This window comes from Mytilus trossulus, chromosome 7, assembly GCF_036588685.1.
Source record: "Mytilus trossulus isolate FHL-02 chromosome 7, PNRI_Mtr1.1.1.hap1, whole genome shotgun sequence".
In the NCBI taxonomy this organism is placed as follows: Eukaryota; Metazoa; Mollusca; class Bivalvia; order Mytilida; family Mytilidae; genus Mytilus; species Mytilus trossulus.
In genome coordinates this window covers 61,676,494-61,687,006 of record NC_086379.1, presented here as the reverse complement: position 1 = coordinate 61,687,006, position 10,513 = coordinate 61,676,494, and the positions used below count along the sequence as shown (strand labels likewise).

At 33.2% G+C, this 10,513-nt stretch overlaps 1 protein-coding gene across 1 annotated transcript; it reads left to right on the top strand.

Moving 5' to 3' along the window:
• The first annotated feature begins 4,118 nt into the window (after positions 1-4,118).
• Positions 4,119-10,263, top strand: LOC134725482 (uncharacterized). Its single transcript, XM_063589330.1, has 3 exons — positions 4,119-5,182; positions 6,174-6,355; positions 8,621-10,263. The coding sequence occupies exons 1-3, from the start codon at positions 4,128-4,130 to the stop codon at positions 8,938-8,940; spliced, it is 1,557 nt and encodes a 518-aa protein (XP_063445400.1). The 5' UTR covers positions 4,119-4,127; the 3' UTR covers positions 8,941-10,263.
• The last annotated feature ends 250 nt before the right edge of the window (positions 10,264-10,513 follow it).

The window sequence follows — 10,513 nt, the reverse complement described above, 5'->3', positions numbered from 1 at the left end:
ACATAAACTTAACATTAACCAAGATAACTAAATAAAGACCAATGAACCATGATAATGAGGTCAAGGTCAGATGAACCATGCTAGGCAGACATATACATGTAGCTAACAATGCTTCAATACAACAATTACAGTTGACCTATTACTTATAGTTTAAGAAAAATAGACCAAAACACCAAATCTTAACACTTCGTTATCAGTAGACAGTGAAAATGAGGTCAATGTCAAACAAAACCTACGCCACTGACTTATTGATCATAAAATATTTCTATACACCAAATATAGTTGACCTATGGCTGATACAATGTAGTATTAGATAAAGAGACCAAAACTCAAAAACTTAACTTTGACAACTGAACAATGAAATGAAGTCATGGTCAGATGACATCTGCCCGCTAGACATGTTCACCCTATAATCATACCATACAACAAATATAGTGTACCTATTGGATAAAGTATGAGAAAAACAGCCCAAAGCACAAAAACTTAACTATAACCACTGAACCATGAAAATGAGGTCAAGGTAAGATGACACCTTACAGTCCTTCCATACACCGAATATACTAGCCCTATTGCTTATAGTATCTGAGATGTGGACTTGACCACCAAAACTTAACCTTGTTCACTGATCCATGAAATAAAGTCGAGGTAAAGTGAAAACTGTCCGAAGGGCATGAGGACCTTGCAAGGTACGCACATACCAAATATAATTATCCTATTACTTATAATAAAAAATCGAAGTACATTTTTAGATTCAGCATATCAATGAACCCCAAGGATTCAATTTTTGTCAAAATCAAACTTAAGTTTATTTTTGGACACTTTGGACCTCAATGTAGACCAATTTGAAAACGGGACAAAAAATTAAGAATCTACTTACACGGTTAAGATTCAATTATTCAATTTTTGATGAAATCAAACAAAAGTTTAATTTTGGACACTTTATTCCTAAACTGTTAGGACCAATACTCCCAAAATCAATACCAACCTTCCTTTTATGATCATAACCCTTGTGTTTAAATTTCATAGATATCTATTAACTTATACTTAAGTTGTGGTGCGAAAACCAAGAAAAATGCTTATTTTGGACCCCTTTTTGGCTCCCAATTCCTAAACTGTTAAAACCAAAGCTTCCAACCTTCATTTTGTGGTCATAAACCTTGTGTCAAAATTTCATAGATTTCTTTTTACTTAAACTACAGTTACTGTGCGAAAAACAAGAAAATGCTTATTTGGGTCCTTTATGGCCCATAATTCCTAATATGTTGGTATCAAAACTCCCAAAATCTATCCCAACCTTCCTTTTGTGTTCATAAACCTTGTGTTGAAATTTCATAATTTTCTATTCACTTTTTCTAAAGTTAGAGTGCAAAAACGCGAAAACTTAAAGTATTTGGACAACGACGCCAACGTGATAGCAATATACGACGAATTTTTTTTCAAATTTTGCGGTCGTATAAAAATCCAAGTACATGTTTAGATTCAGCATATCAAAGCCCAAAAATTAAATATTTGCTAAAATCAAACTTAATTTAATTTTGGACCCTTTGGACTCTAATGTAGACCAATTTGAAAACAGGACCAAGAATTAAGAATCTACATTCACAGTTAGATTTGGCATATCAAAGAACCCCAATTATTCATTTTTTGATGAAATCAAACATAATTTAATTTTGGACCTCGATTTGGGCCAATTATTAAGTACATTTTTAGATTCAAAATATTAAAGAACCCCAAGGGTTTAGACCCTTTGGACCTTAATGTAGACCAATTTGAAAATGGGACCAACAATCAAGAATCTACATACACAGTAAGAAGTTAAAATTGATACTATAAGCTGGTAGAGCCTCAACTAAGGATAAAATTAAGTTAAAAATATTGATAGGTCATGGACCTCCTTTTCGAGATTTAAAATATGGCCGGAAAAGGCCGACTCTGAGTTTTACCTTATATTTGCATTGGTATTATTAGGTCTCAAAACAAAAGAAGGAAAATTAAGAATCTTCTTGGTAGATGACCTTTCATGAGCTATTTAGTCTTAAAATAAATGGGTGTTATGGGGCAAAATATTTCACATTGTATTGTATGGAAAAACACCAAGGAGTCGAAGCATTGGCACAAATTCTAAAACCTCACCTAAGTACATCCTTAAGTTACTGTGCAAAAACCAAGAATAATGCTTATTTGAGCCCTTTTTTGGCCCCTAATTTCTTAACTGTTGGAATCTTTTAATTTCCAAAATCAATTCCAACCTGTCTTTTGTAGTCACAAACCTTATGTCAAAATTTCATAAATCTCTATTTACTTAAACTAAATTAATAGTGCCAAAACCAAAATAGGGGCTCTAAAGAGCCTGTGTCGCTCACCTTGGTCTATGTGAATATTAAACAAAGGAAGTAGATGGATTCATGACAAAATTTTGTTTTGGTGATGGTGATATGTTTGTACATCTTACTTTACTGAACATTCTTGCTGCTTACAATTATCAGCATGTCAGATTTTCTCTAAATGCTTTGGTTTTTGAGTTATAAGCCAAAAACTGCGTTTTACCCCTATGTACTATTTTAAGCCATAGCGGCCATCTTGGTTGGTTTGGCGGGTAACGCCACACATTTTATAAACTAGATACAATGATGATTGTGGCCAAGTTTTATTTAATTTGGCCCAGTAGTTTCAGGAGAAGATTTTTGTAAAAGTTAACGACGACGGACACCAGGTGAGCTAAAAATACTTATTTGGGCCCTTTTTGGCCCCTTATTCCTAAACTGTTGGGACCAAAACTTCCTAAATCAATCCCACCCTTCCTTTTAAGGCCATAAATCTTGTGTTAAAATTTCTATTCACTTTTACTAAAGTTAGAGAGCGAAAACTAAAAGTAATCGGACCCCACAGACAAATACGACGACAGAAACATGATAACAATATAAATGATATAAGACAAAAAAAAACAATTTTTGCAGTCGTATAAAAACTAGGCTATAACCATTGAACCAGGAAAATGAGGTCAAAATAAATGTGAGATGGAAAATTCGTAACATGAGACATCTATATACAAAGTATGAAGCATCCAGGTCTTTCATCTTCTAAGATAAAAAGCAGTTACATTTGTTATTCTCATGGTGTTCTGTCTGATGATTGGTCTGTTTCTGTGTGTGTTGCGTTTCGGTGTTGTGTCGTTGTTTTCCTCTTATATTTAATGCGTTTCGCTCGATTTTGGTTTGTTACCCCGATTTTGTTTTTTGTCCATGGATTTATGAGTTTTGAACAGCGGTATACTACTGTTGCCTTTATTTAGCTTGTAAACCACTGTTGTAACTATCCATATGCCAAGCTTTCTGTGAGTTTTTGGCAGACTTGACAATAATTATTCAAGCATTATTTTATTTTGCTTACAATCTAAATTGGGTTTGCTCATTGTTAAATAGTTATCAAAGGTACCAGATTATAATTTAGTACGCCAGACGCGCGTTTCGTCTACATTAGACTCATCAGTGACGCTCATATCAAAATAGTTATAACCCAAACAAATACAAAGTTGAAGAGCTTTGAGGATCCAAAATTCCAAATAAGTTGTGCCAAATACGGCTAAGGTAATCTATGCCTGGGATAAGAAAATCCTTAGTTTTTCGAAAAATTCAAAAGTTTTGTAAACAGAAAATTTATAAAAATGACCACATAATTGATATTCATGTCAACACCGAAGTGCTGACTACTGGGCTGGTGATACCCTCGGGGACGAAACGTCTACCAGCAGAGGCATCGACCCAGTGGTGTAAATAGTTATCAAAGGTACCAGGATTATAATTTAGTACGCCAGACGCGCGTTTCGTCTACATAAGACTCATCAGTGACGCTCATATCAAAATAGTTATAACCCAAACAAATACAAAGTTGAAGAGCTTTGAGGATCCAAAATTCCAAATAAGTTGTGCGGGCTGGTGATACCCTCGGGGACGAAACGTCCACCAGCAGAGGCATCATTAAAGTCTGGTTTGGTGGAGAGTTTTTTCATTGGCAATTATATTTCTTGTGTCCTTAGAAATTTTCTGTAGATTAAATCTTCATATATATAAATGCCTTCATTGACCTTTTATCAAGATATACAAATGTATTTATCTTTACTTTTAAGGATGCCACAAAAAAAGCAATACCTGCAGGAGTCCCTTGATAAGGCCATTGGTGCAGTAAATTCAAACAAATTAAGTATTTCTAAAGCAGCTACAGAATATGGGGTACCAAGGACAACCATATCAGACCATGTCAATGGAAAGTATGACAACCATTTGAATGGACCTTCAAAGATGCTGACAGATGAAGAAGAGACATCTTTAATAAACTACGTCAAGTATATGGCAGAGAGAGGTTTTCCTTTGACAAGAAGAATGTTAAAAGCATTCGTAATTTCTATCATTGAGAAATCAGGTAGATCAACTTTATTCAATATGGAAAAAGGTCCTAGTAACAAATGGGTAAACAAACTTCTAAACAGACACCCTGAATTGTCGGAAAAACTACCAGAACAGCAGGACAAAGCCAGGAGACGAATGTCTAATGTCACTGTAGTTGACCAATATTTCAAGTTGCTAGTGGACACAGTCGACTCTTTAGGATTAACAAATAAACCCAACCAGATATTTAACTGTGACGAGTCTGGCTTCAGTGGTAAAGAAAAAAGTAAGGAAAAAGTTTTTACACTAAAAGGGTCACACAGCTACCAACAGAAAGTATTAGTCCATGGTCACATTACAGTTCACATGTGCATAGCAGCGGATGGACATTTCCTCCCTTCATTTCTGATTTTTGATGGTTGCCTGCCTCATAGGAGCTTTAAGGATGGTGTTCCAGATAACTGGTTATATGGATCCTCTGAATCCGAGTTCATGGATACCGAGTTGTTTGAAAACTGGTTCGACAAAGTTTTCATACCATTCTGTGGAACAAGACGACCAGTACTGCTGATTTTTGATAACCACGATTCCCATATCAGTATTGACCTGATAGAGAAGGCCAAAGCTAACAACATTCACATTATTGGTTTACCACCTCACACTACTCATCTGCTGCAGCCACTGGATGTTGCCATCCTTGGACCTCTTAAAGAAAAAGTGAACCAATTATCAGTTACCTTGGGAAACCTGAACAAGTGTGCCACCATAGGCAAAGCCAAGTTTCCTGCTTTATTAAGGTATTTACATGTACATATGCTTGGATTATATGTTTATGTATTTTTTTGGTACAACTGAATTTTCAAGCAATCAAATTTTGAGGATTGGGAATTAAAATAATTAAATTCATAGATTTCTGTCATCTGAATTTCCATCACAAGTATCTGATATGGCTAAAATGTAACAATTCATAACAGAATGCAACAAAATTAACTAAAAATATATCATGACTGTTTATTTTACAACAAAACATATCTAAAATGGTGGACTTCCGGTTGGGGTGTGTATAATACTGGAAACAATTTCGGTAAACACACAATTTTTTCCAGATTTTGACATTCAAAAATAAAAATAAATAAAAAATTATTTGAGACCTCATTTTTTTAAAGTATGTAACTGGAACCACAAACATAGAATAACCATACATTGTCTCGAAATATCAATGTTATTTGTACAAGGCTTAGAAACAGGTAGAAAGCGAGGCTGTGCCGAGCATTTCTACCTGTTTCGAGCCGAGTACAAATAACCAATTGATATTTCGAGACAATGTATGGTTATCCTTTATATACTGCAACTCATATTAGTGTTTTAAATGAAGTATTTAGTGTAAAAACAATCATTTTTAAATTTGGAGCGAACGACGTAAAATTTCCCAAACCTGTATGTTTTATTGACGACATAAATAAAACTCTACGGAAACGCATTGTCAACCTCATAAACAAGGTGATATACGGTCATGGACTGTATATGACATATAAATATACAGTCAATGCAATTTGACTGCTCAAATAGGACAGCTGCAGTATATATATTTTTATTTGTCCTCAACAAGTATTTTTTAAGTTAATGGTGTTAAATACTTAGTACTGATTTTCAGTTTTTTGTCAGCAGACTTCAAACTTCAATTTCACATGAACTGTATAATCTAATTTCTGTAACATATATAAACACTGACAAGAACATGAAACTTACACTTTTTTCTTCAGTAATGGGTATCATTTTTATTTGCAGCACTGCAATTGACCAGACTACAACAATAGCAAGGGTCAAAGAGTCTTTCAGGAAATCTGGAATGTTTCCTGTAGACAGATCCATAATTCCAAATTCACAACTTGCGCCCGCCGACTTCAACAAATCTAAAAAGACAAATAAAAAAACTACAGATGTAGATACAACAACAATCACCAGTAATGGTAAACTATTTATTTCATTTGATTTGTTATATTAGGCCTGAAATAAAATATTGCTTGTTTCCAAAATCCCGACAAACCTTGCAAAAATGGTGCTGTTACTCATAATAAAATGTTATTGTCATAACTAAATCGAATATTATTTTATTCATTTCTGATTTTCAGGCTTGCAGGATTGTCCGATAATATTAAAAGCTTTTTGGAAAAATAAAATCATTTCCATACCTACATTGTACCTACCCACAACTGGCTTTGTAGAATCGGGATTTGGGAAAAACAAACAATATATTAATTAAGGCCTTAGGCCATACTTAAAAAAATTTTGGTTTGCCCAAACCCTACCCAAAGGTCGAGACAGTGGGTAGGTAGGTAGGCAAAAAGAAATTGAAATATCAGATGTTTATTAGTCTTCATGCCTTTTTGATTAAAAAAAAAACTTCTTGAAATCAGGACAATAAAAGAATTTGAGTAGGCAGCTTTTTTCTGGGTAGGTAGCGTTTGGGCAAACAAACCTATTATTTATTATGGCCTTATCCCATACATGAATACATATTGTTAAGCAGTGATATTGTTTGCCTTATATTAATGGAGAAAAAGGCTTTTCCCCTGGAGGAAAATCCCAATTTGAAAAAAAATGGCTTAAAATATTCCCAAAAACAACTTTTTTCCCAAACAGTCCAGTCTCAGTACTAATTGTGCATGAATTCAAACTGACAAACACTCATTTAAACTTTTTTTCTTGCCTAAAATTACTGTAGGTGCAGATTTGAGTGTCCGGTTATGTATCATCACTGACAAAAAGAGGTTTTATTTCAAAGCAGGGTTTAACTATTGAAATGAAGTCTGTAAATTGAGGTTTCAGTCAAATTCATCGTTTATTCTAAAATTCCCAATTTGATGAAAATTACGCATATTTTCGAATAAAAAAGGGTGGAGGTAGTTTTGAAAAAAAAGTCAAGAATATTGCCGACTGTTTAGAGGTGGGAAGTTCTTGTCCATTCATTTTAGGTGTGTTTTGTCATTTGATTTTGACATGTGATTATGGACTTCCTGATAGGATTTTCCTCTGAGTTCAGTATCTTTGTGATTTTACTTTTCTCTCAATGATGATGTGATACCAACATTTCTTAAATTTTGTGTTTCGTATAAAAAAAAATAACTGCATTTCATTCAATGTTTCTCTAAAAGAAGAAATTTGTATGTATTTCCCATAGGGTCCTATGTTAAACTTAATCTCCACCATGGTGGCCATCTAGGCATCTTGGAAGTTGGATTGGCTAAAAAGTAATAACTACTAGTCATTATCTCATTAAGAACATTCATGCTATGCTTGGTTTCATTCCATTCAGCATGTTCAGTGGTTTTCTAAACGAAGACATTTGTTTGTGTTTCCCATGGTGACTTATTGATGACATCAAAATTTTAATGTAGGATAAAAAACTTAATTCACCTAGTTTTTTCACTGACCCCCACACCCACCTCTTCACTTAATTTGGGGGAAATTGATTGACCAATAGGGATAACACATAAACAAACAATTACAGGCTCTCGACTTGGGACAGGCTATAAATATACCTAATCACTAATCATTCCATTCTAAAATTACACAACTTTTTCATCCAGTTGACAAATGGTTGAAACTAACTTGCGACATACATGATGCTTTTTCATGAGACCTGTTTAACCTACCGCACATATTTCAAACAAAATATTCTTTTTCTTCATTTTCAATTTCGAAATAGTGGATCATACCCTATCAAAGTTTCTTAATGATCGCTTTCTGAAGTTTTTCCTCCCTCAGCTCACTACTGAGGACCTGCGGCTCGACCCAAACAGGAATTTATATAAATGACTGTTTTTCCAGATTGGATTAAATAGCCATTTAAAAAAGAGGGGACAAAATATACCCAAGGGACAGACAAACTCATAAATCTAAAACCAACTGACATGGCTAAAAAGGAAAAAAACTAACATGAACCCAACCAAATACTAGGGGTGATCTCAGGTGCTCCCAAAGGGTAAGCAGATCCTGTTCCACATGTGGCACCAGTCATGTTGCTTATGTGATAACAAATCCGGTAATTAGGCTAATTAAAGGTGTATGTATCGTATGTGTTAATATACAAAAAATTAATTAAACAAAAAAATGTAACACAGCAACAAATAAATAGTTTTGATAGTGTTATTCTTGCTTGCCCATTAACTTCTGAGTTATTTAATCTTTTGTTAAATTCTACATTTTTGTACCTTGAGTTTTTTCTTTTACAGATCTCCAGGAATCAACAATTCTTTGTCACTGTTGTGGCAACACTATCTCCTATGTTAAAGAAATAGAGATGAGCATACATGTACCAACTGAAAATCCGCTTGTAACAAAAAACTTAATTCCAAGAAGTTTAGCAGATGTACTGTTACCTCCAGCAAATCCATCTGTAGCAAAAAAAACTTCTAGTAAAATCATAACAGAAGCCAGGGTAATAACAGGGGATGAAATGCTTCAAAAACTACAGTCAAAGCGTGATGAGGCAGTAAAGTTGGCAGAAGAAAAACAGAAAGTGCTAGAAAAAAGGAAGAAGCTGAAGTTTTAAAGGAAGCAAAGAAAGAAAGAAAAGAGACAGAGAAATAAGAGACACCGAAGAGGAAAGAGAGAGGAAGAGACAGAAGAAGGACGAAAAAAGAAATATGCAGCAATGTAACCAACAAATCACTAATGAATTCCACCAGTATGCTACATGTACTAAATCATCTGTAGACATGGTAGAAAATAGAAGAAGTTCCAGAGTAAAGACCCCTTTAATAAGGGAAGAATTTTTACAATTTGATAGCGATATGGAGATTATAGAGACAATGGAAGAATAAGGAATATATAATTAAAATCTCTCCAGACTATAATTTGAAGAACTGTGAAATTTATTTTAATTTTTTTTTGGATCGAAATTGCATTATATTGATATAGATCTAATACTGTTCATAACTTATTGCTGCAATATTGATTTTAATTCGATAATACAATTATCTTCTGTAAAAGACTTATTATAATTACCTGTATATTGTAAGCTGCAGAAAGTTAAAAGTTTTCTGGGTATTAAGGCATATAAGGTTTAAGATTTAGATTTCCTTTTTTGCACGTCTTCATATTGTTTCTGAAAGAAATAATTAGGAAGTGGTAGAGACAAAAAGTTTTGACCAATAATCTGGGTTCACAAAATCATTTAATGAAAGATAATAATTTGCAAAATTATTCTGTTATTCAACTCATTGGTAATTCATTTATATTCTAATCCAAAAAAAAAATGAAGTATATGTGGTTTTTGAAAGATCCGAAAGCAAATGTAATGACAAATAACAAGTTTTGATATGCATGCATAACGTATACAATATTATCTTACACTATATGTACCAATATTTAAGTAAAAGATCAGCAAATGATTTTTGAAGATGTTATGAATCATAATTAAATTGATATTTTCAATAATCTTAAACTTTAATAAAAGCTTTTTATAAACATTTTAATCATCTGAAAAGATATGGACAGTTGTCAGGCTATATAGTATTCACATCGAAAAATGTCTGAATGATATATACATAATATTTTGTTCATTTAAGGTAGTACCTTAAATACCGGGGATAACTCTGTAAAATCAGTTAATCATTTTAATCATGTTATACTGTTCAGGAAATTTTAAGCTTTTCAATGATCGAACTAGTGTTTGTCAAACTGAAATATATTCAACCATTTCTTCCCAGAAATCAATTGGTTCAAGTTTTTTGAAATTTTTGTATTCTTTTCAAAGGGTCAAAGTAAATATTTTGTAAAAATTTTGTGAAAATTGAACGAGCCAAGTTAATTTTAGTCAGGTGTTGGGTAGCAGCTTAATGAATAATTGTACATGATATAGCAGACATGTGTATTTAACCTTCAGTCTACTAGCAAACTCAGATTAAACAAATTGTGTTTACAGTAGCAGAAATTGAACATTGACTTTGTTTTATTATGCCAAAATCACATAAATACAAATTTAAATATTTGTTTATTTGCCAATCACGACCTCCAAAATGAGCAGAATAATTACTAAAACAGTGAATTTTTCAAACACAGTCAATACATGTATAAGGTATATTAAGATTTATGCCTTAATATGTAATATTATATTGTAGATT

What these genes read in the sequence shown, in the direction of transcription:
- LOC134725482 (XM_063589330.1), top strand. Translation starts at nt 4,128, where the DNA reads ATGCCACAAAAAAAGCAATACCTGCAGGAGTCCCTTGATAAGGCCATT. An exon ending in AAGTTTCCTGCTTTATTAAG is followed by an intron (nt 5,183 to 6,173) that starts GTATTTACATGT and finishes TTTTATTTGCAG; the next exon opens with CACTGCAATTGACCAGACTA. An exon ending in AACAACAATCACCAGTAATG is followed by an intron (nt 6,356 to 8,620) that starts GTAAACTATTTA and finishes TTTCTTTTACAG; the next exon opens with ATCTCCAGGAATCAACAATT.